The sequence below is a fragment of the Serinus canaria genome, chromosome 20 (genome assembly GCF_022539315.1).
Source record: "Serinus canaria isolate serCan28SL12 chromosome 20, serCan2020, whole genome shotgun sequence".
In the NCBI taxonomy this organism is placed as follows: Eukaryota; Metazoa; Chordata; class Aves; order Passeriformes; family Fringillidae; genus Serinus; species Serinus canaria.
This window is the reverse complement of record NC_066333.1, coordinates 1,751,117-1,777,135: the sequence shown is the minus strand read 5'-3', so window position 1 is coordinate 1,777,135 and position 26,019 is coordinate 1,751,117. Positions and strand designations below refer to the sequence as shown.

The 26,019-nt window shown below is 47.0% G+C and overlaps 1 protein-coding gene across 1 annotated transcript; it reads right to left on the bottom strand.

Annotated features, from left to right (window-relative positions):
- Positions 1–462: 462 nt before the first annotated feature.
- Positions 463–24,708, bottom strand: AHCY (adenosylhomocysteinase). The gene is made up of 10 exons (XM_009092930.2): positions 24,585–24,708; positions 22,717–22,907; positions 19,968–20,043; positions 18,053–18,205; positions 13,500–13,612; positions 10,701–10,908; positions 9,820–9,907; positions 8,859–8,976; positions 4,392–4,586; positions 463–1,441 (listed from the first exon to the last, which is right to left on the bottom strand). The coding sequence occupies exons 1-10, from the start codon at positions 24,610–24,612 to the stop codon at positions 1,310–1,312; spliced, it is 1,302 nt and encodes a 433-aa protein (XP_009091178.1). The 5' UTR covers positions 24,613–24,708; the 3' UTR covers positions 463–1,309.
- Between the last annotated feature and the right edge of the window lie 1,311 nt (positions 24,709–26,019).

Sequence of the window (26,019 nt, the reverse complement as noted above, 5' to 3'; positions counted from 1 at the left end):
CACCAAGCAACATCTTGTTCACTCATCTTTTTTTTTCCTCATCCAACACTTCACACTCCACACCACCTGTTCCAACTGATCACTGAGGTTTGGGCATGAATCTGAGAATTTCAAGCACTTTGTAGCATCATTCCAAACCTTTTATCTTCTCACATCCAGAAACACAGGTGGTCTGCAGTGCAATGCTGGACTGAAGAAGACAGTGGCAAGAAAGAGCTTTCATGTCATATGGAGATAATTCTGCATGGGCAGAGTGACCATCCTGTAAGATTCAGCCCTTCATATATTTTCTGAGCAGCAGCTTTTCCCAGCCCCAGCACAAGATGCAGAGCAGCCACCGCAAGAACTTTTGCCTTGAGGACATCCCACGTGGGTACCTCAAATATTTTCAGTAGCTTAAAGATCACACAAAGGTAAACAAACCCAAGGCAAACCCCAAAATATCTCACTGCACAAAACAAGTCAGGCCACAGTCAGATCTTTAATAAAAGCAGTGAAGTCAGTGACAAACATGATACAGCAGACATGACAACTCAGAGAAATCAAGTTGGGGGTAGCAGTGTGCTGCTGGTGTCTGCAGAGGATTGAACAAGGCCCCTAAACCCAATGATCCCCCTCAGTAGCTCCTCAGCTGCTCACAACACTCCTGAAGGCTGCTAAAAGTCTCTCTTGCCTCACCCCTCCTCAAGCTGGTATGGCAGAAGCACAAAATGGTCTTGGTTCTGACCACAACCCATGGAGTAAATTAACCCAGAAAAAGCTCCAGTTCTTATCTCTGAACAGGAGGCTGAGTTGCTTGTACAGCAAGGACACCAAGCAACCCATATCCTCCCTATTTCCTCCAGTTTCACAATATGCATGTTACCAGGGCACTGTTGAGGAGAGGGCCTGCCACTGCCCGTCTCCTACTGGGATCTACCTGATTGGAGCAGGGCATGGCAAAACCATCTCCCTGCAGAAACCGTTCCCCACCTCATGGTGAGCCTGTTCAAAGCTGTCAGCCACTTGTGTGGCAAGACTACACATCTCATTTAGCCACCTTCTGTCCTGCTCCCATTACTGGAGCATTACAAACCAACAAGAGGTGCACAGGATCCTTTTCACTGTGACATTAGCTAAGTAACCAATTCTAATCCAGGAGTCAGTGATCCTCCTCCACTGACAGGGCCCTGAAGGCTCCCTGATAAAGGGAGGGGTTGTGCAGCACTGAGAGGAAAATGGCAAAAGGCTTGTCCTCAGAAGCCCAGCACACACAAGAGCTTTGGAAGGTTGTATCCCTGCACTTTGGTCTTTAGGTAGTGCCACCTGCTCAGTATCTGTAGTGGTCTGGCTTGAAGGGCCCATCTCTGGACAAGCCCAGGTATTTGGCCTGTTTGTCACTCAGCTTCGTCAGCTTCACACTCAGCTTGTCCAGATGAGCAGCAGCCACAGCTTCATCCAGCTGGAAAACAAAACATTGAGATAAGAACATCAGAACAGAGTTCTATTAGTTCAGGAAGTCACAGTCCAGAGGGCAAAATTCATATGTGGAAACCAAAAGCAACAACAAGGCGGACACACAGCGTTCTTCCTGCCAACATCCCTCACCTGTCTGAACACAGACCTGCATTCACATGGAAAAGCCTTGTGTTTTTGAGGGAGTCAGGTTAAATGAGACAAAATTTTATATAATCAAACCCATTTCAATCTCATTTACACATTCACAATCCATCCAGCATGCAAAGAACAGAGATCACACTCTTCAGATAAAACCACTTCCAGTTTGGTAAAATGATAAAGTCCCAGCTTCCACTACAAAGACACCAGGTCATATTACACTGCCATCCTACAATATTAAGTAAGTCTTAACACTGGAAAAAGATTCCTGCCCTCTCCAGATATCCCATCTTAGGGGCACATGAATAATGAAATTAATTCCAGAATCTCCAGTTCAGCAAGACTACTTGTATCTACCAGCATGGTCTTCATGAAGAATAAAACCAAGGTGGGCTGTAGGACACTAGCACAGAAAGGCTGATATAATTTCTCTATCCCAGAGGTGTCAGGCAGATGTGTAAACTCAAGAAACTGAAAAATGGATAAAGTTAGAAGGCAGTTACATGTGCCAAGAGCAGGTACAGGAAAGTCAGAAAACAAACAAGAGGACGCTGACCAAGCTGCTGTGTCAGGGGGATATACAGCCACAGGGGATATTCAGAGGTAGAAAGGACAGCACAAGCAGGGATCAAGGACAAGTCTGACCATTTCTAACTCCTGCAAAATCCAGGCAATCATTGCAGAGAAAACAGATACAAGGTAAGTCTAAATCCCAGCAGCACAGAGAAAACCAGCAATATTTCCTTCATACTAGTTAAGTAGACATTAAAGGCAGCAATATAACTGAAGGGCAGTAGATCAACAAGACAATCAAGGGCTAGCTTGTGAACCAGTAGGGTCTAAATAATTCAAAAACTAGTCCTGGATTTCCCCTTCAAGACCTGTGGTAACAAAGCTACTACTCTGAAGTAATGCCATGCCATGAACCAGGTAAAAAAAGCTCCATCTGCACAGAGGTAACAACTCACTGCAGCTCAGCCTGCTCACAGTGACCACTGGGGACCTGCCTTTAGGGAACCAGGACAGCCAAAGGTGACAAGATAACATCAGAAACCTAAGGGGAAATGGTTGAAATGGTGGCAGTGAACCATGAAATCCAAAGAGTCAGGTAAACCATGAAAGAAAGAAAACCTGAGGGGAAGGCCCATTTTTAGAAGGGAAACAAGAATTTAAGCCTAGTACATCCTGTCAGGACGCCATGAAACACAAAAAAGAAGGGGCAGGAATTGTGTTCTCATCTGGTTGATTAGACAGAGGTGTGAAGCTCTCACAGGTGTATTTCCAGTGAATTTAAGACAGATTCCACGCACTTGAAAAGGAACTGAGTCTCTGACAATTCCCAGATGAGGTTTTCAAGCAGCAACAGGAATCAATTGTTTCACAGCTGCTTCAGCTTGGAGACTTCAAGACTTTTAGACATAGAGACACACAAATTTAGACAAAGGTAAGCAGACATTCTCACCCTAAAAATAAAGCTGAGCAGGACAGATTTGGTGCCAAGAACACAGACAAGAGTTTTCCTGGATTTCCAGGAACACAATGCAGAAATGTGTGCACTTTAGTAATGGCCAATCAAAGCAATATTCTTGCAGTCAAAGAAACTGCAGTGTAAGGTACCTGGTAATTGTTAAGTCTTGCATTTGGACCTCAAAGCAATTGCACAGAACAAGAAAAGGCATTAACCCAGAAAATTATCACAGAAAGCTCTTTTGTTAGTTCTGACAAGGTGACTATTTTATCCTTTGAATAAAGCTCTCTGAGGCACAGAGGGTCAAAAGGGTTTTGTCACAGTGGATGAACCTGAGGAGATCACTGCCATATGCTCCCCCCTAACAGGCAAATTCATATTTAACTGCTTTGGGCATTACTTCTCATTTCTATGTATTTCCAGTTCAAATATGCTTACTAAAAATAGTTATTCAGTGAGAGGATGAAGTCACATTTTATCAGCAGCACTAGGATCTATGTTCAAGAGAACTGTCAATAAGACTGTGGCAGTTTGCTGATCCATCCCTACACTGCACTTCTGGTATGCTTTGCTTGATCCTTAACTGATGAGTTTGTAAACTTAAGTTCTTCAGGAAACACCTCCTTAATAAGCCCAAACATTCTACTTCCCAAAAGAAAAGTATTTTCACATTTGCTCGCACACCTGGTTGTGCTCAAAAAGCAGTGGGATTTAACCCCATCATCTTTTTCCATGAACCATCTCAAATTCTCAGGCTTGTTTTGGAAAATTAAAACCATGTTAGTTTTCTAAAAGGAATATGCAAGTTGTGACATGATCCAGACTTTTCCAAGAAGAAAGAATGCAGAGGTAAGTTTAAAGGGAAATGTGAGGAAATCTGTCATTAATATTTTGTGAAGTTATTAGGACCAGATTGTGATAAGCTCTCTCAGGTGCAAATGGGATCAAGACTCTATCAACCACAGTAAAAGGGATTCAGCTTCACTCCAGCTTCAACTCTGCCCACTACACTTTGCTGCTGGACAGGTTTGTAGAAGGAACAAGCTGGTTGGTAGAAGCTCTCCAACTGCCCTGAGGCAGCACAGGGCTTCCCAGCCCCTTAGAGAAGTCAAGAAGTGCCTGGATACTCTGTCACAGGATAGGCAAGTCTCAGTTCTGCACACAAAAGAACAGCCCATTCAAACCCAGCACATCCAATACCAAACATCTTCTGAAGGACAGAACCACTTTGCAACAAAAACCTTCAGCAGGAAAATGAGTTCAAGCACCAGCAAAGCCACGCTGAAGTTGCCTTCCTTACCAGCACTGTCGTGTGGCCATCACTCACCTTCTTTGGCAGGAAGTGCACCCCCACAGCATATCTGTCACTGTGGGTCCAGAGCTCGATCTGTGCCAGGACCTGGTTGGTGAAGGAGTTGCTCATGACGAAACTGGGGTGGCCCATGGCACAGCCCAGGTTCACCAGGCGGCCCTCGGCCAGCAGGATGATGTGGCGGCCGTTGCGCAGGGTGTAGCGATCCACCTGTGGGAGCAGCAGGAGCACGTCAGGCACAGGGCAAACCTGGGGCTCAGGGGCCTTCCCTGCCCCTCAGCTATTCAGGTGTAACACTGACACCCCTCTCTCCATCCCTGGTGTTTGCAAAGCCTGCAGCAACCCTGGCCTTCAGAGGACACACATCTCGGGATCTGCTTTGTACTTCACCAGCTCTCCCCACTCACTTCATCAGCTCTACAAATCTACTCATTCAACCAGCTCTCCCACACTCTCATACCAGCTCTCCCACTCTCCTGGTTTTTTCCACATGCCAGTGTAGTCCCAGCCAGCTGTGATGGGAATGTGCTGCTAGCAGCAAAACCCAGTTGATCTACACCCACTGGTCACAACTGGTGTGTGGTGACAGGGAAGAGGGAACACCTCTGCATGCAGCAGTCAGATGCAGAGCTTTGGCATCTAACACAGGTAACAGCTGGAGCCCTCAGCCTGCTGAAGGTCCCCTGGAACTGTTCCCACCTCTGCAAGGCCAATACATACAACAAACAGCTATCCTGGCTCCTGGTGTGCCCTGCTTTGCTCTTGGGGGACCACAGGCATGATCCTCCCCAATCCACCCCAGGGACTGCAGGACTCTGCACACAGAATCCAGGTTCAGATGGGCTAAGGAGACAGGGCCCCAGCTGTGAGAGTCCCACACAACTCAGGAGACAGAATGTCACTGTCTCACACAACTCAGGAGATAATGTCACTTAACGTGTGCCCCAACTGCCTGGGCCAGACTGGACTCCTGCAATGTTGAACTTAACTCTGCTTCTCCTTTCCACCTCTCATTAGCTCCTCTCTGCCCTGGCTTCACCCTAGAGGAGGTTACAATATTAAAGCAATAATGAAACACCAACTTGGCCCATAAGTCACAAGAATATTCAGTATTACCTGGTATTTATTGCTTGCTTCATACCAAGCATTTGGGAGTGGAGCACTTTGGAAATACTTAAAACATAATCAGCAACCAACTTTGACAAAATCTAATGCTTCAGACCATTTATTTTCTGCCAGCACAGCAGAGCAACAGTGACAGACCTAAAAGGGTCCTTCCTCACACTGTATTTAAAATTCAGAAGTTAAAAGTTATTTAAGTGAAACAATTTTCAATTTTGTTCTTAAAGCTGTGGCCTGTAAGTTAAAAGCCACATGTGATGAAACTGTAATTGTAACAATTCTGTCTTCTGAAAGTCATCCTTGTGCAGGACTTTAGCAGAGATGCCAAGAGCAAGCCAATACAAACCATGTTTTTTATAACAGGTATTTTCCTTTCAGAGCAGGTGTGTGCCTCCACCTGCCTGCCCCAGCTGTGCTTCAATCACAGCACCATTTTCTGCTTCAGGTTTACATGACAGATTATTATGATTTCAGCACAACACATGCAGGCAGTAATCACCTCAAAGAGCAGCCCTAAATCAGCCTTGATTTCTCCTGCCCAAAAGCACTCAGCAGGTGGGATAAGAATGATTCCCCCTGAGAAGCTGCAGTTGTTATTTTGGATCCCAATTCTCTGTTGTGAACCATCAGTGACAGGGCTCAGTCTACTGAAAAAACCATATGGGCCATCAGGAGATTATGGAAGGAAGTAAAAAAAGAAGGAACCAGATGGGAAGCAAAACATGAAAAATCCTGAGAACAGCTACAGTGTTACTTATAACAAACACTGCATTTACAGACTGAACTCCTGAAAGATAGTTGAGCAGTTAAAGAAGCATTTCAGTTCTGAATTGGGTGGTTTAGGTGTCAAAATCTTATATCCTTACATAGCATCCACACAACTTGCCCGTGGACAGCTGCTGGCTTGTGCATAGAACCCCAGACCTTCAGAAACCTGTGCTGACAGAGTCATTCAAAGCACAGGGGAACACAGAAAATGTAAAGTTAATGCAAAATAAATACAAATAGTAGTGGTACCAGCAGAGGCTTAAGTCAGTACTGTGGAAACACATCTTATATACAGACAGATGGAACTGTCTGATTTGTAAATTCAATAAATTGCTCCAGAAGTAGAATTCAAATTATCCCAGCAATAAGCTCCTCTCCCCACTTAGACAAATGCCTCCTCCTTTTCCCCACTGGAATTTGTTCAGCTCTGGACTTTCTGGCTGCTTTGCACCTCCTTTCACATTATATGGGAATAACTTACAAGCCAAAATTCATTGACCTTGACCTTTCCTTGCCCTCTGGAATTGAGTTTGTGCTGCAGGTCACTCTCTGATACTCAAACACAGCTGAGCAGGGCTGCAGTTCAAACCCAGAGCCAAGCCAACCTGCCAGCTTTGCAGTAATAAGCCTATTTCCTCCTTACCTGTCCTCTGAAAGCAACACATCAGTCACAATGGTACAGTAAGATGGTTTTCTTATTAAAGCATTAAACATCTCTTAAATCAGCCCAGCACTGGTACTGAAACTTTCATGCTGGACACAGTCTCAATTACTTTGTACCTCCAGCAGAAGTTAACCACCCTCAGCCCTGGCATTCATCCTCTCATCAAGAGAGATGTTCCTCAGAGAAAGTCAGGGATTTTTGCTCTTGTACTATGTTCCCCTCTCTGGTTCAGGATACAGAAAAGAAGTTGCCAGGTTTTAGTAAAAGTCTGAATATTTAGAAAGTTAGATTTCTTCAGCATTAATCCATACGGACAACCCTGACCCCAATTCCATCCTCTTCAAATGGTAGTTTTTTAGGGTTTTTTAAACAAGAAACTTGTTACAATTTTCATACCTGGAACCACACTGCACCTTACTGCACTCTGCCATCAATGCCAGACTGGCCCCTCAAAGCAAAGCATTTAGAAAGGGATTTACTGCCTCTGTGCAGGGAGTTTGTATGGTGCCATATTAACACCCACTTAAATCTTCAACAATGTTTATTCCTCAGTCAGTCCAAGATTTAGCTTTAAAGGAACCTGAGCTAGGAGAAAGCAGGCAGGTACCTGGGGGTTCCTCTAGGAGAAGAGCTGCTGAGCAGAGTCAGCTCCACTAAGGTCATAGGCAAGAAGAAACCTGAACACAGAACTTGAGGGTGTAACTCCAGCCCTGGTTAAGGCCATGCAAAGTGACCCAACATACCTTTCACAGGTGCTAAGTAAGACTTTGACGTAGGTGGCCAATAAGCCACAGGGGAGTTATGAAAATTGGAAGGGCAGATGGAGATCTGAGAGGTATGTTTGTGTGTGGCGTTATTAAAAAGTACAAAACCTGTCCCAAAATCCAGCTATTAGCAAGGGCACTCCCTCTCCAAAAGGTAACCAGAAGTCCCTCACCAAGTCAGATAAAACCTGGTTTGCTTTATGGTTCTCCCTCACTGCTGGTGTGACAAAACAGTTTTGTTTCTCTGCTCTGAGACACACAGTTGAAAAGCTGAAATTCTCAGATTCTGATTTTCCTTGTGTAGCTACAGCCATAGCTTAAAGCAAATACATGGCAGGCAAGCAAGCTGAGCAAGGGTAAAACATCCTGCCTACTCTGCCCACACACAGGTTTCTAAAATGAAGCCACCAAGTCTGGAAGAGAAACCCAAGTTTGGCAGAGCACCAGGTCAGCTTTCCTGAGGCCTCAATTTCACAATAGATTAAAAAAACACATCCCATTTTGAAAACAAAGAGATGTGTTTTTTTTCAAACCTTGTCAGAATCCCAAAAGTCATTCCATTGAGATTCCCTTAGGACCCTGACTGTTCTGCTGCAGAGCAGTACCTGAGCAAACAGCTCCACAGGAGAAGATTCAAGTCAGGCACCAGGCCATCTATGGGCTCTGCTGTTAAGTTTTATAGGGTGGCTACTGGTCTGCTCTGTATTTCTCATCTACTTTGCTTTTGGAAGCTGAGCTATGGCAGTGTTTTTAGCTCAGAGCTATTGAAGCAAACACATTTGCACAACCCCTGTCCATGCCCCAAACATCAAAGCTGAATGGATGCAATTAATTGTCTCTACGAACAGCACTAAGGGTAGGCTCCTGTCTCTCAAGGGAGTGGGAACACATGGAAGAAGATGTACCCATATCAGGCACCTCTCCCCAGAGATTACCCTGAGAGATAAGGCACTGGCTGGAAACAATTTCTTCCATGCCAGCCCAAGACTATCATCTGCAGTTTGTCCCAGGTTAGCAGAATCTGCATTCTGAGCAACGGTGGCTTCCAACAAAGCTAGAAACACCAAAGAAGCTGAAGAGAAATACTCTCTAGAAATGGACACTAAGCAGCTACTGTTTTTGTTTTTTTTTTCAGCAGGAGAGCCTGTGGAAAGGCTGACTCACCTGAGGTTTGATATTCACTGCCTCCACTGCATTATCATTCAGCCATTTGGCATCAACTTCCACATCAAAATGGCCAATATTACACACTATGGCATCATCCTTCATCTGCTCAAAGTGCCTGTGAAATAAAAAAAAAAAGTATCAAAAGTTAATCCACACAGTTTTCTCCCTCAGCAGATGCTCCAATCCACAGCCCTGACAAGTGCCCAGCTCAGTAACTGCACTCTCACAAGGAGTGTGGGGCCGGTAACCCCTCCAGGCATGGCAAGTTTACTGACAAAGACTTTCAAGCTTCTAGGGAAGAACATTTCCAAAGACATAAAAACTCACTGGAAAGTATTTTCCCAGTATGGAAAGTAATAACCTTTTGTCTGACTGGTCAAAATAAATACCTGCAGTTATTATTCTTATGCAGAAGAAATAATTTTCTTCATGACTTTGAAGTTCCCAGCAGTTTTACATCTCCTCCCACCTGACCTGATCTTCCATTACAACATGAACAGTCATCATGGCAAAGAAAGGAAGGAGTCTGTGTGGAGCTGGAGCTATAAGCTTATAAACTATAAGAAGCAGAACCAAACACTGCAGGGCAGTACACTGAGAGCAGGCTGGTTTCAGCTACTGATATGCACCCACAGATGGAATCACTTTCAACTTTTACCTGCCTCCTCTTCTGTTCACATTTGTCTGGCCTAACACAGAATTCAGCCCTGATGCCCTCATCTCCAAAAGTCATTCTCCATCATTACATTCCATAAGCCAGGAACAACTGCCATGTGGCAACATCCAACCAAACTGACCAAAGACCTAATTTCTCGCTAAATTCATGCTAAATTCTGATGTCCAGAAGTCCGACTGTGTGCTACCCCTAACCACACTGCTGACAGGGTACAACTGTATTTAAGAAAAGAAATCTAACTGCACAGGTATGCTTTCACTAAAGCAGCTGTTTTGGCCATACCTGCCCTGAACAATGTCAGTGCAGCCAGTGGTGGTGACAAAGATGTTGCCCTCTTTGCAGGCCTCCTCCATGGTTGTAACTTCATAACCTGAAAAGAGAAAATCTTACTTCTCTACACAACCACCAACATTTATCAACATCAACAACACTAGAAGTAGAAAAGTACAGAGAAAGAATGAGTCAAATGTTTCTGCCCATGCCTGGCCTAGAAATGATGCAAGGTAGTGGGATATTGGTCTTCCAAAACAGCAACATGGCACAAAAACCATCTATCTCTCACCCTTTTCAAATCTGTGGATTTGTGCATTCAGTGTCCAGAGGTATAGTCTGGCAGAGCACTCAGACTGGACTCAGGGGGTCAAATTTGCAAAAGAAGTGTCCCCTACAACACCTGCAGTTCTTGGCAGGTATGAACAGAAATGGGATAAACTGGTACCAAGAGGCAGTTAGATGAGGCACCCACAGAGGAGAACAGCTCCAGAGCATGCCCTGAGCTCAGCTGGAAAGACAGAGAGCATGGCACTGCTCTTCAAGAAAACCTATAGAGGGTAAGGCCTGGTGTTTTTTTAATGATTTAATTCCAGTCAAGCCTTATCCCACACTGGAGATTAGAACTGCACAACTCAAGGACAATCCCTCAGCCCTACCCCCACCACGGTCTCTGAATCCTTGATTCCAAACACACCCTCAAGGCCTCTAGTAACAAACTCCTTCCCTAACTGCCAGGAAAGAATTCCTGCAGTTAAACTGGATTCAGCTGTACCTCAGCAGGGACAGGGCTGAAGCCCACTGAACCTTTCTTGGCCAGCCCTCATTCACTGCTCTGCACTGACACACAGACCCTGTCAGATGCCCCAGTTGCTGCTGTGCTCAGCTCCCACCTTCCATGGCTGCCTGGAGCGCGTTGATGGGGTCGATTTCCGTGATGATGACTCTGGCTCCGAAGCTCCGCAGGGCCTGGGCGCAGCCCTTGCCCACGTCCCCATATCCTGCCACCACTGCCACCTTCCCAGCAATCATGACATCTGTGGCACGCTTGATGCCATCGATGAGGGACTCTCTGCAGCCATAAAGGTTATCAAACTTGCTCTGAAGGAGAAAACAGAGCAGTTTCAGAACAGATGAAAGCCACTCAAGAGAAATTTCCTTAAATAAAGAAAGTGGACTTCTGTGCAAGCACTAGGAGAGTCATTTAAATACTTTAACCACCATGAGGGACAGGAAGAAGACCACCTGGTTAGATGTTTTTATTCATCCAGTTTCCATCTATGGAATTATAACAAACATAGGCATCAACCTGGGGAGAAGCATTTAATAAATGAATTTTATCTACCGACCAGGGCTTAGACTTGCTAAAAACTTGTTAGAGGTAACCGGAGTGTCTTTCACACCAACATAGGTCTGAGTTCCTAAACCAGATGTTGACCAGCTCCCTGCTGCTGTTTATCAGAAAATGAACTGAACCAAGTGCCACAGGAAGGCAAAACACATCAGCAGCACATCATCTTATCTCTGCAAGACACATCCAGCCTGCAGAGCAGCAAGCTGCCCACACAAACCAGGAACAGTTGGTTCTTGCAGCCCCAGAAGACCCAAATTACATCTGCCCCCAGGAAGAGTTACCCTACCACTATGAGTTACCCTAACATTGCCACTCATTATTGCTCAGACTTGGAAAAATTCAGCAAGCAGTCATTCAGAATAATAGTCACTACAACTAGGACCCCCTGGATTTCATCTCCTAATGCCTCATCACACAACATCCTCCTACTGTAACACTGACATTAACAGCCAGACCCTCCAACCAAAAGTGCCCAGCTAAGTCAGACATCAAATACTACCTCACCCCTTGAACACCTTCCTAAACTCCAACACACCTTGTGTGTTGATTTTTGTAATGCTCCTTCTTCTTCTGGAGCCCTTTGTTCTGACCAGGAAGAGGGGCTGCACAAACAGATTTGATTATCTGGGGAGTTACAGAGACCAAGAACTTTTAAAGAAGCTGGCTGCTAATGCTATGCTGTGCTTCACAAGGAAGCAAGACTAAAAAAATCTCCATTCACAGCAAAATTCTGGTATCAAAGCCTGTCCTAGCTTTCTACAGCCTTAGGGCACCAATCCTTCTCCTTTTTACTTAACACAGCACTGTCTGCTACAGGATTAGGCAATCCTAAGATTAAATTCCCCAGAGGCAGTAATCTGGTCCAGTGGAAGGCACATCCACAACTGCAGTTCTTTTAAGTATGAATAGAAATGGGATAAACTGCTCATGGCAGAAACTGGCCAAAGTGTAACAAATTATACCTCAGATCCAGAAGCTCCTGACTCAGTGCCTATAACCATTACCAGAGGCATAGCTGCCATTATTATAACAGAAAACTGTGTTACCAATTCTTCAAATTCTAGAGCTAGTACCTGTTGGTATCCCTCTTTCCTAGTCCTGGAGATTTTCCCTGCAGCATGGAGGAAAAGAGCATGGTCAGATTTGATTCCTCATCACCAAATCCCCCAACTGCAGTCAAAGCCTTCCAGGTGTCTGTGCATTCCCATGCAGGTAAGAGAGCAGAGTGTTGGATGCAGACATCTGCCCCACCCAAAACACATCTGAGTGGCAGAGGGGAAGAACAGAGCTGGCTGCTGTGCCTGCCTTCTCTCTCCAAATGTTAGCACAGGAACCTGGCACCAACTAGAAATATCAAACTGGGAGAGCAGAATTTGTCAGCTCAGTTGCACATTTTCCCAGAGATCTGTAATTATGGTTAGTACAAATCTTGTACTGAATAAATACCAAACAGTACTTGAAAACAAGCACTTGCTTGGCACTAGAATCCCAAATCCCCTTAAGAGGCTTTGTTAGAAACATCTGACTTTCCAAGTCTACCAAATAGTATTAATAATAATTATGCAAGTGACACAAATCTGATGTGAAAAGGATGTGGAGAACTTCCTTCAACATTAACTGGATTCCAGCCCAATACCTATGAAGTAAGTGTCAGGTGTATCTTAGTGACCAGAAAGGAGACAGCAAACTGCAGAGAAGGCAAGCCAAACATAAGAACTGCCAACCCAACAGGATAATGCCTGTATGGGAACTTGAAATAAGAGTCAGAAACTAGATTTAAAAAACATCAAGATGCAGAAACCTTTAGTACACCTTTAATTTCCTCATTCTCAACTCACCAGGGCTTATCTTGGAAGCAGTACTAAAGCTAAACAAGGGATAAATATCTCCCTCCTGCCCTCTCCTTTGCATCTCCTGCTCACAGAGACCAGCCACAGGCTGACCAACCAACCTTTACCAGCACAAACTCAAGGAGGTCACACTCTTTTCCAGCTGGTATCTGACACCTGCCTGGGAATTTTTAAGCTACTCAGAGTGAGGAGAGGCTCCTTGCCACAGGTACTGACTGTGCCCAGGAGTCATGATCTCCAAAAGTGTGTTTACATTATAAAACAGGAGAAGAACGGATGTCCTTACATACAAAAAAAACCCCTTGATGTCCTGACAACAAGGCATTTACAATGACATCAAGGGCTTTTAGGGTATGGTGGAAATCTCTGTTCAGAACCAGATCAGGAGAAGCTCAGCAAGAGAAAGAATACTTTCATGGCAATGACAACATCCCAACATGAAGCTGGTCAGACAGCAGAACACTGCAGAAGGACTCTGTCTGTATTACCTTGGTGACAGAGTCATTCACATTGATAGCTGGCACTTTTAGGGTCCCATTGGCCTTCATCTTGTACAGGTTGTGAACCCCAGTGGTTGTCTCTTCTGAAATACCCCTAATTCCTGTGGGAAGAGTAAAAGTATTCACTTTAGTTGGAGACAATACCGTGCAAATCAGGCCATCCAGGTGCTGGGAGCATCCTCCAGAAGCTTAAGTTAAACAATCCCTTGACAAAGAGCAGGGAAGAGATGAAAACCCTCAAACAACTGCAGGTACACCAGAGGATGCGCTTCAGAGCTACAAGCCTCTGCACCGTGCTGTGCCTGCCCGGCTCCCGGGAACGCAGGCGGGTGCGGGGCCCCGGGGGGCGAACGGGGACGGGGCCCCGGGGGGCGGCCCCTCAGCAGCGGCCCCGGCCCGGCCGCGCTCCGCGGCGCTGCAGCGCCCTCTGCTGGCAGCCCGGGGCCCCTCAGCCCGGCCCGCACAGAATGTCCTGAGCTGGGAGGGACCCCCAGGATCACCCAGGGCAGCCCCAGCCCTGCCCAGACCCCCCAACAGCCCCACCCTGGGCATCCCTGACAGCGCTGTCCCAACGCTCCTGGGGCTCTGGCAGCCTCGGGGCCGTGCCCATTCCCTGGGCAGCCTGGGCAGTGCCAGCCGTTCCCTGGAATCCTGTCACTGGTCACAGAGATCAGCCTCTTCCTCTTCTCCCTTTACAAGGAAGTTTAACTGCAATGAGCTCTCCCCACAGTCTCCTTCAGCTGAACACCTCAGCCACTCCTCATCTGGCTTCCCCCTCAAGGTCCTTCACCATCCTTGTGTCCCTCCTTTGGACACTCTCTAATAGTTTAACATTTTTCTTACATTGCGGTGATCAAATCCACACAATATTCAAGGGGAGGCTGCCCAAGCCCAGAGCAGGGCAGGCGAATCCCCTCCCTTGACCAACTGATGATGCCACCCATGACACAACTGGTCCTCCTGGCTCCAGGGCACTGCTCACTCACAGATGCCAAGTGTGGTCCAAATCCATCCTTACTCCTCAAAAAATCCAGCTGTGAGCTGGTCCAAGCCCAGGCAGGGAACTCTGAGAACAATTCACCACGGTTTTCACAACAGAACTTGGACAGATTCCCCAGTGGAGCCTGAGACTGAGCCACGAGACGCTCCCATTGCTCCCCAGACCACTCCGAAGCACATAAAGGAAATGAGACCAACAGCACTAAAAGGGAGAAGGCTGATTAACTGGAGAAGGCTCCAGAGAGCTCACTGCAGCTTTTTAATACTTGAAGCAGGCTTACAAGATATGGACACACTGTTTAGCATGGCCTGATGCAACAGGACAAGGGAGAATGGTCCTAAATTTTAAGAGGATGATTCAGACTAGACATAAAATACCTTTTTTTTTTTTTTTTACAATGAGGGTAGATTAGGCTGCCCTGAGAAGTGCTCTAGGTCCTATCCCTGGGAATGCTCAAAGGACTCAGAGCAACCTGAGTTGAAGATGTCCTGTCCATCGCTGGCAGGTTGGACTAGAGAGCCTTTAAAAGGTGCCTCCCAGCCCAAACCATTCTGTGATTAAGCTGACTGATCCCCACCACTTCTATCTCATCACAGAGCTCTTGACAGCCCCACTGCCCTGATGGTCACCTGCTGAGGGAATGCATTCAGGCTTTGGCATATTTAGGGCTTGCTTAGAGGAGAAAGAGTTAAAAGTTCACAGTGCAGCCCTGTGCACAGTGAAATGGAGAATCTGTAGACAGTCTCCCAAAAGCATCAGTTTCCAGAACAACTGCCTGGGTCATGGACAGTCACCCCCCTGAAGAGAAGCTTTTGGAAGGTCAAGAACTTCCAGGTCAAACCTGCCCTCTCTCTTCTTGTGTATCTAGCAAATAAGAGACACACTCCTCATCCTTCAAAGGCTCTCCAGGTGAGAGCCCTGAGCTTAGCAGATTTTTCCACAGCACTAAGCAGACCACACATCCCATATGCCAACAGCTTCCCCTCCCTGGAGGCACCCCAGCACTGCCCCAGGTGCCATTCACAGCAGGTCTAAACCACTCTGCAGCTGCCCCAAGTGCTGCCTACACCACTCATGGTCAATGCCTGACTGACTAGAGAGCAGAGAAGGGCCTGCAGCAAGGACAAGTTTGAATTAAACTGACACAACCTTGCTAAACACTCAGACCTGTATTTGTCACCTGAGCAATGAGCAAGCCTGATCAATGAATCCCAAATGAGCCAGTCTTCCCCACACAGGGCTTTTGCACAGATGCCAGAGACCTCCTTTGCACAGATGATTTTCCCCATTGGTCAGTTCTCATTTCCCCCCTTTCTGCCTTTATTTATCTTGGTATTAAGGGCATTTGGCTTAATGGAATAAGCCAATAGTACAAAGGCCATTCTTGAGCACACTGCAGGAGAGAGGCAGCTTACTGAGCAGTTCCACACACACATTTAACTCATCTCCAAGTTGAAGGAATACTACTTTCAACTGCTGGCTGCCCACTAGGAGTGAACTATTTAAATCAGAAGCAGCTGAAGCATGGAAGACAATTCCCTCTGAAATTAGCCCAGAAAACTTATCCAGCCTTTAAATAGCAAATAGCATTTTCAGCAGCTTCATGCCAAAATGTCTCCTGTGCTCACAATCCACACACTGTGCATGCTCTGCCAAGGTCACTCTCGTTCCACCTCCACAGAAGTCAGGTTTCCCCACAAGCCCTTAAGATATATTAGCCTCTGTTACCTGTAAGATACCAAAATTGGATGCTACACTTCTTCATTTAAACAGACTTTATAGCAAAAGGCTAACCACAGATCTCAGATTAAGGAGATGAAGACTCTACTCTGTATGTCCCATTCTGGAAGTTTTTGTTTCCAAGGAGCAATGGACTTGTAGGTAAAACAGATAAAGTCTGTCATCCTTTACAAAGGATGAGATCAGTTTTAATTTCCTGAATTGCTGCAAGAAGCTTTTCAACTACAGCCAATGCAGACAGCCACACATTTTGGGAAGGGAAGCACTGACAGATACTACATCCTCCCTAGACTTTTTAAAACTCCAGAGGAAGAGTCATTTCTATGAATTTAGGAGCAAAGCCAGACAGAGATGTTATTTATCAGAGGCAGGCTACACATGTATGTCAAAAACTGAGACAGTTCAAGGGCCATTGTCCTACTGCACTGTATTATACTGGTGCCTTCTCCACCAGGAGCACAAGACCAGCAAGAGGGTGAAAAGGGCTGGAAAGGAGAAAGAAAGACAACAGGAGGGCTAAAAGTATGAAAGGAGCTCAGCTCAAGTACCTCTGGAAACAGATACCAACCAAGGTGTACATGGTAGGGAAACAACCCTGCAAAACAGAGAATGAACATGGGAAATACTTTCTTTGGCCTCTGACAACACAAGGAAGACAGAGAGGGATGACCAATTGTATTCCTGGGCATCAAACATGGGAAAAGTGAGAGGTCATGCATATCACAAAGAGGCAACCCAGGAAGCACCTGACCCTAGATGGAAGAGAGGCTCAGCAAAGACCAATGAAAACCTTTCATCACAGTTTAAATAACACAAAGATGTTGAGTGTTGGATTATGGGTGACATCAGGCTGAGGATGAAGGACAAAGTGAGGCTTGTCACAGAGAAAGTCTCCCTCTTTCTGGTGCCCCTACCTGCACATGGATGAAGAGCAAAGCCCCTGACTCCCCACTAATAGCTCTATTCACAGCCTGCCACTTACAGATTTTTTTCCTATCTTCCTACTAAAGCAGAGCACAAGTCAGAGGACAGCTGATCCAGCAGGCTTCTACAGCAACCTCCCCTCTACAAAAGCACCAACACACCCCACTGTATCACCACCCAATTTCCTTCACATCCCAGACCAAATGTGCCCCTTAACAACCCTGGGCACACACCTTGCTGCAGCACAGCTGATGGGCACTGGCAGGGCTAAGGAGAGTCTGTCATACTCACCAGGCACAGATCAGCCTGGTCATGTCAAATTCCCTTCACATAAATCTTATACATAAACACATGCCAGCAACACTACACTGATCAGATTTACCAACTTGCACTGAAGGCAAATCAAAGCAAGAGTTCCTGACTTCATCAGCATCTTCACTGACAAACTGAATGAGTATTTAAGGCAGAAAACTGTTCATTTTACACAGAAGGCTACAGGTGGTCATGACTTCATTCAGAACTGCATTAACATGATGGGTAAGAAATGCATTAATGTAAAATTGTTAATTGCAAAGAGACATTGAGCAGTTCTAGAAAACAGCCCTCTTCCAGGAAGCTTTTGGCATGACAGCAGAACTACCTAGTGGTCATTCTCAGGTAATGGGCACAGTGAAGTATGGCCAGGACAGGTCACTGCAGCCACAGAGCACAGGTGGGAACAGCCCCTGCAGGTAAGAGATTCTGGTCTTGAACTGTAAGGAATTTTCACAGCCTGTTTGCACATGCCTGTCCCTCTTCCCCCACCTCTTTTTACACACCCCCCACCCAAACAGCCTCACAGGCAGAACTGTGCCTGCCAAAACAATACACAAGTCACCTTTCAGCAGCTGTGGGTATTTGGTATGAACTAGGTTAGTAAGATCTCCACCATCATCCAGAATCATGTTGAGGGGCTGCCCATCCTTGAAGTAGAGGGTCTGCTCAATGCACCACAAGTATTCCTCATCTGTCTCCCCTTTCCAGGCAAACACTGCATGGGAACAAACACAAACCATTAGCCAGTTTCTTACTCAGCATGTAGTGAAGCAGCCAAAGGAAAATTTCATCAGCAGCTCCCAGTAGCAGCTGACAGGCAGATGATTATCTGTGCCTGCAGGCCAGGAAGGACATTTGCACTGAAAAACAGACCTCAGAATAATCACTGTTCCAGGCCACAAACATGGTCAAAATTTTGAGACTTCATTGTTCTTATTCTTCTTCCATGTTAAAAAGGAGAAGACAAAGCAAACTAAAGCAGACTCACATCCACAGCACCCCACTTGTTAGAAAAAGCCACTGGACATAATGATACAGATAAATGAATACACAACCACAGCATTTTCTAGTACAGCAGAAAAGAGGGACCAGATTTCAGCGTGAGCTAAGCAGCAGAATATAAACTCTTCACTAACATTGAGTTTAAATTCTAGTCTCTCTAGTCCAGCACTAAAATCCAAGCTGAGGCACCTCATCTGCTCTAATCAGGGTGTATTTCTACGTCAGTATGTCAGTACAGCCCCAGTAACAGGCTGCCACCACTGGTATGTTGCACCCACTAGAATTTGTTTCTTTCCAGCATCTGTACTGTCTTCATGCTGTACTCAATCCTCAGAGGTACTCAGCCACTCAAACACATTGGGTACATTATTTATACACCCCGATGTTTGGCTAAATCATTGTGTTTTCACTGTTTACACAGAAAACTGCTTGAGCCATGAAGAGCCAATCACACAATTGCTTATTCTGAATTAATGTGTGTCAGGATCTCATATTGAAGCCAAAGGACCAGCATTCCTCTGGGTCTCCTAAATTCAGTATGTGAGGCACAAGATTAACAAAAAGAGCAAGTTCCTAAAATAAGGATACAAATGGCAATGGTCACACACTTTTGAAAAACACTCAGCCTGTAAAAGGCTCTTCAGTTGAGTTTTAGGTGTTGAAAGCAGTGAGGAAGACAACCCAATGTCTAAAGAATCCCATGTGGCCCTCTGACATCCCACACTGGAGGCAATGCCTGAAGCTGGTAGTGCCAAAGGAGCTGATGAAGGAATCACTTGGTTGCCACAGAATGTGCCACAGTTAGGGAAAGACCTGTGGCAATAATTAATTATAACAGAAATGAGAGACCTCTCCCAAAGCAGACTGCCATAACCCAAATTTAGCCTCTGGCAGCAGCTGGGCTCAGCTCCCAGCACTGAGGATTACATTTCCTTCAGCTGAGTTACACAGCAGACAGCTTCAGGTGTTTTTACCGATCCATTAGGAATTGCTCCTTATTGGAACCTGACAGTGACAAGACAGCAGCATCCTGGTACAGCACCTAAGGGATATTAGGCAGGAACACTGCTGGGCTAATTCTAGCCTAAAAATATCTTGGGTATTGACCCTGCCACTGTGACAGGGGACATGGCAGTTCCCTCACCCTTCCCAATCCCTATTAAGCACAGAGCTTGCTGGAAAGCACCAAACACATCCAGCTGCACACACCTACACACCACTCCATTTCATCACCCAGTGCATTCCATCATCTTAATGGGATCTAACAGAGCCCAACAGCAGCCTTTGCTTGGAGACCTGTGCACAGGCTGATGCAACACAGCCTGAATCAAACATCCTGGTTTGTAAAAACCACTGCTTCTGATGGGTTGTTTCTATCCTGAAGCTTGCTCAAAAGATCTTGATGGGTACAGTTTGATTCAGCAGGAACAGGGAGTACAGCCCAACTCAGCCAAACCAGAACACAGAAAACTTACCAGGGATACCAGCTTTTGCAATAGCAGCTGCAGCATGGTCCTGAGTGGAGAAAATGTTGCAGCTTGACCATTGTACCTGGAAAACAACCAAGTTTTGTTTGCTGAACAAAGTTCTGAGATATCAGGGACTCTTTATCAAACACAGGACTATAAAAGGGAGAAAGAGCAGAAAAAAATTAGTGCAGATTCCTGCCTCTTTCAGCAGGTCTACAAAGATTAGGTGAGAACTGGGTGTCTAAGTCAGGGAAAATAATGTCACATGGAGAGAATGTGAATGAGCTTTAGTTGTGCCATATATTCAGCCATCTCCTTGCTCACAAGCACTTCTCCCAGACAGCCAGAGCATACTCCAGATCTCCAGGGGTGCCCAACAGGCACAGAGTGCCCACAGGGTGGGTTTGGGAAGTTTTGGTGAATAAAGGTCAGATTTTTAGAAGAACAGCCCCACAGCACATGTCCACTGAGGGTACTGACATGGAGCAACACACCTGCTGGCACTCACAAGAGTCAGAAACACAGCTGAAACATTACACTGAATCCAGGCATTCTCTAAGATTATGCTCACCCACCTCCCACTCTATTATCCAGTCATGGAAGCTTTTCCAGCTGAACTAAGTGTTTTCCTCAGATTTCATAACTAGGCTCAGGCACCTAGAAAAGCAACAGCATGCTGCTGAGTTGCACTGAAAAGGATCTTCACACCTACTACAGCTCACAGCACCACATCCCAGAGCCACATACCCTCTGCTCCCCACAAGGCTGACTGGCAGCTATTTGCTTGTTCACTGGTTACAGAGCTTGAGCAGAGAGGGCAATAAGGCACAATCATCCAGCCTGTTTTCAGATACTCATCCCACCTATCAAAAAGTGACATTTTGAAGTAAAGGGTGCAGTATGAAGCAGTCTACACTACCAACACTTGTCATGAAAACATACCTGGAAGGAGCACAGGAAAACAAAATCCATAACCTAAAGCTGCACCTCCTCACCTGGGGAGCTTGCAAAAACCCTCACCTGGGTTTTTGCAAGCTCCCCCCATACCAGCAGAGGTGATATGAGGAGGTGTCATGATTTTCAAAGTATACAGAATGCCTATATACTGTTTACACTTCAGACTTGATACAGACTTGTGGTGGTGACATAGAGCCTAGAATAACTGGAACACCTGATGGACTCAGACCCTAGTATTTACATCACTGGTTATGGAAAGGATTATTTTTTGTTACAAATTATGAAGCACAGAGTATTTATTCTATCCTTATTAACCCAGCCAAAAAATGGACACCAAGGTTACTATGCTGCAGTGACCTACATCCTCATTACACAGGGTATGATTTTATCAGTTTCATTCCTCCCTCCTTGGCACCAAAGTTCTGACAGAACAGGTGAACCAGGCCTGAATCCAAACTCAAATCAAAGCCTAAACTAACCCACAGGCATGAGGACAAGGAGTTGACACAGCAACACACACCTTTAAATGTGCAACCACTTCTTAGAGAAACCAAGTCTCTGCAGGTACCTCCCTGAATGACTTGGATGAATCCCATACAACTCTGATCTGGGGTTATGCTCAGCTTAAAGCAGCTTGGCAATGTTTAACTAAGCATACAGCTGCCTCCTAGGCCAGCCATACTGGAGCAGCAAGGAGCTCTCCCAAATTTTAACAGCTTCTGCTTCCTTTCAAATTCTTCGGCGGGACAGGAGTTCCACACGGAGTGGCTGGAACAAAAGCAGGACTGCACCTCCACATCAAAGCTCTCCTTCAGCACTGCACCATTTACAACCACAGGACAGCTCTGAACAGGCTGGGGAACACCTGCATAGCAGCATGTACCCAGCCCAGGCTGACCTACCTCCTCCTCTTTTTGAGCAAACATCTTCATTGCTACAGCGGAAACTCCTCCTTCTCCCAGTGCTTTTCAATCAGCTCAATTCTTTACTGCTCCCAGAGAGGGATCCCACATAGGGCACCTCTGGGCAGCCAAATTGCAGGAAGAAGGAACTTCAGATCATACACATACTTAACAATCCATTGAAATTCCAGTCAGCTCCCTGTTCAGCACACAAGCAGATTGTGCTCAGATACCTGGCTCTCCTCATGCCCTGTACAGCAAACACTCAGCTGTGTTGTCTGGACTTCATTCAGCAAGTCAGGCATGGGACACTAGGCAGTAAATGTCTTCTAAGCGTCTCAGACTTTAATTTGGACAAGAGTAACTGGTCCATAGTCACACGAAAAATTCAGTGGAGATCCCAGCCCTCCGTCCCTGAGCTACAGGGCATCACTTTTCCTGCACAGATGAAGGGCCAGCACAAGCTCTCAGTAAACTTCAATAGATTTTGCTGACTTTACCAGGGCAGAGTGGGGTTCTTAATACAGGCTAATCTGTGCTGGAGACAGTCCCTAGAGCTGCAGCATGAGCAGCCACAGCACAGCAAGCCTGAGCACAGCATGGCTGCATGGGAGCAGCTGTGCACACTGCCCAGGGCACTGCACACAGGGCACAACAGGCACGCAGAGCTGCAGCTTGTCCACAGGAAACACACACACCCCACACCCCAGAGGTGCTGAGGGCAAGCAATAAGCGTCTTGCTCGAGGAGAGAAGACAATCCATCCACATAGAGATAACAGCCTCATCCAAAAAGCACAGACGTTTGCCAGGATTCCGTAAGGTGTTACATAAGCAGGAGCAATGACCTGGCAGAGTGTTACCCAAGAGCTGAGGGAGAAACTCAGAGCCACATTACCTCAGCCCCCAGCACGATGAGGGTCTCTATGAGCACTGCTGTCTGCACAGTCATGTGGAGGCAGCCAGCAATGCGGGCGCCTTTCAGGGGCTTGGATGCAGAGTACATCTCCCTCATCTTCATCAGCCCTGGCATCTCATTCTCTGCAATCTCAATGGCCTTGCGACCCCAGTCCGCAAGGCTGATGTCAGCTGCAAGAGAAGCAGGACAGGTGTCAGAGTTTGAATAGCTGAGACCTTGGTATCTGTTCACACACTTGTGGGTAGGTACTGGCTGCAACAGCTGAACTGAACACCCAGCAACAGCTGGAGACAGAGCTGCAGAAAAATCAGACCCTATTCCAGTTACTTCCTGGCTCTTTGCTATGGTACACAAGTTTAGACCAAACAGCCCCTCATGCCACTACAAGAGGGTATAAATCAATGGTGATTGAGTGCACATACATCCCGAGGTCCATAAATTCAGTAAGCCACAGCCTTAAGCACTTTTTACAGACACTCCCCAAGAGTCCAAAACTTCCTATAGGGACTGACTTCCACAGTATTCACCTGCATGTGGGGAGGGGTTGGCTGTAGGGCAGTGGCTTCCCACACTGAGAATATTCCCTAAGAGTGCACTGGGAACTGAACCCAGCTTAGCTCCCCCTCCCTGCGAAGCTGCAGGTCCTTCCCCCTTGGATCCACAAAAATTCTTTTAAGTGACTATAATTATCTTAGTTACTAGTAATTACTTACTAGTAACTAAGTAAGTAATTAAGTAATTACTTAATTACTTAGTAGTCTACTTCTACTTTTGTAAAAAGTATCGACAGCAGAAAAGTCCAGCAAGAAATGAGCAAGAGAGATTTCTAACAGGCGCACTGCATTCATCACGGATGTCCAACCACAGCCTTAAAAACAGAAGGGTCAAGCAGGTAATGCCCAGCTGCATCAACTCTGCAGCACCAGCCAACACAAACTGTCTATCTTACTTGGTTTGAGATTCTTTAAGAGATTTCAGAAGTTCACCATTCCACTTAGCCCATAGTCAGATGCTTTTTTTTGTCACCTACCTCGTGAACACAGATTGTTTAGAGCACTGGCAAACACCAGAACTCCGAGTCGGACTGCTGGGTTTAATACAGACACACTAATTGCATTTTGCTGCAGAATGAAGCCTGAGGCCACTGAAGCTATCGCACGGGCTAGAGCTGACTGGAGCACAGCCTGTACACCTGAGACTGAAAACTGCCTGAAAACAGGCAAGGAAAGGACGATAGAAACACATATATCAAGACGAGGAGGTTTAATCTTACCCCTGTTAAGGGCTTGGTAGCTTTACGAGGGCTGCTTTAAAAATATCCTGCAGTATTTTAGGTTCAGAGCCTCTAAGGCAAATTATTTATGAAACTGAGCCTTACACACTAATGTTCTTTGAATGAAGCCTCCGAGGAACATCCCACTCTTTATAAAAACTGAGGTTCTTTGTGAAGTTTCAGGTCTACAGAAATACCCGCCAAAACCTTCAGGGCACATGAGTCAAAGGTCCCAGGATGGGAAATACTTTCACCTTCGGAGCTAAGCCTGTTCCCGCCAAGGGCTCTGAGCGGTGGGGGAGGGACTGGGTGGCCGGGCCGGGAGGACGGCACAACCGCGATAGGGAAGCCGGCGGCGTCGCTCCCCCGAGCCCCCTTCTCCCGCCGTGTCTCCCCCAGCGCTCAGGGGGCTCAGGCCCGGCTCCGCCGCGGGCAGGACCCGCCGTCCTCCCCCCACTCCCGGCCGCATCCAGCGCGGCGCCGCAGCCGCCGAGGCCGCGCTTTCGGCACTACGCTCGCCCCGGCCCGGGGAAGGCGCCGAGCACGGCGGAACTGGCCCGGGGCTCGCACTCACCCACTTTGTAGGGCAGCCGGTCTGACATGGTGGAGCTGCGCGGCCGGCGGGCAGGAGGAGGCGGCAGCAGCTCCGAGCGCGCTTTAAGTAGAGGCGGTGCCGCTTGCGTGAGGCGGGGCTGGGTGGCGCTTGGGCGCTGGGCCCGGCCAGCGCTTCCTCCGGGCCGGGCCGGCCGTGGCGCGGCTCCTCTGCGAGCAGCCCGGGCACGGAGTCCGTGGACTGTCCCTAGAACTTGCCACATCCGCAGAACCTGCCCCCTGGTACGACCTCTGCCGCAGCTTCAGCCCCGTGCCCGAGCAGGCTCTGGCGGTCGCTGCACCCACCGCTACTGGTGCCAGCACAGGAGCCGGTGTATAGATATCTGTAGGGATGGCTCAGAGCATGGACCAGGCTCTGCTCCGTGGGACCCAGCCATGGGATAAGAGGCAATGGGCAGAAGCTGAAGGAAGTTCCACCTGAAAATGAGAAAGATCTTCATTTTGCAAGTGACCACTCACTGGAACAGATTGCTAGAGAGGCTTTTGGAGCCTCCTTCGCTGGAGGTATTCCAGATCTGTGCTGTGGGATGGCTCTGTTTGACCCAGGATGTGGGACCAGAAGCCCCACTGTGGTCCCTTCCAGCCTCACCCATTCTGGAATGAATGAGCCAGAGCCACATGAAGCCACAGCAGGTCCCAGGGCAATGCCAGGAACAGCCCTGATTCCCGGTACCAGGCCTTGCCCCATGGACACTGAGCAGGCAGCACTCCCTTTTTCACTTCCCAAAGAGGATCCCACAAGATGTTCAGTGTGAAGTGTTATCCTTGGGCACACAGACCCCTCACTGCAGCAGGGCCCAAAGCAATGGCCAGGATACAACTGGTGAGATGCCAGGCAGATCTGGGGCCAATGTGTGAGCAGCTCTATCACCCTGGACCTTGGACTTGGCTGCAGGCAGTTCCCCTCCCCAGCCTGCAGCCCTCTGGCAGGCGCTGGACAGGGCTGACAGCCCCCAGGCACAGCCAATGCCTGCTGCACACGCAAGAGGCACAGCCCTGCTTCGGCCTTGCCTGCAGGTCACACACACATCTGCTTCTGTTCTAACATCTGAAATACGTTTTTCATAAGCCTCAGTCATACACTGGGATGAACTTTCCAGCCACACTGTTATACATGTCTCCTTTAACCCGTGAAATACATGAGTGAGGATTTCCTTATAATTACAGAGAAATTCTCATTGAATTCTTTTGAAAAGTTTGAAATAGATCTCAGTGCAGAGTTTATTCTGAGATTCCAGTCCCCAGTCCACCCTGGAAGGGTAATTGTGAGAGCAACTATTTTTTCAGGTGAGCAGCATCTGATCTTCAGTGATTGTCCTACAGTGAACAGACCACAGAAATCCCAGTAGAATACCTGGACAGACAATCAGTGCATGTGGAAATGGCAGGATTTCTGT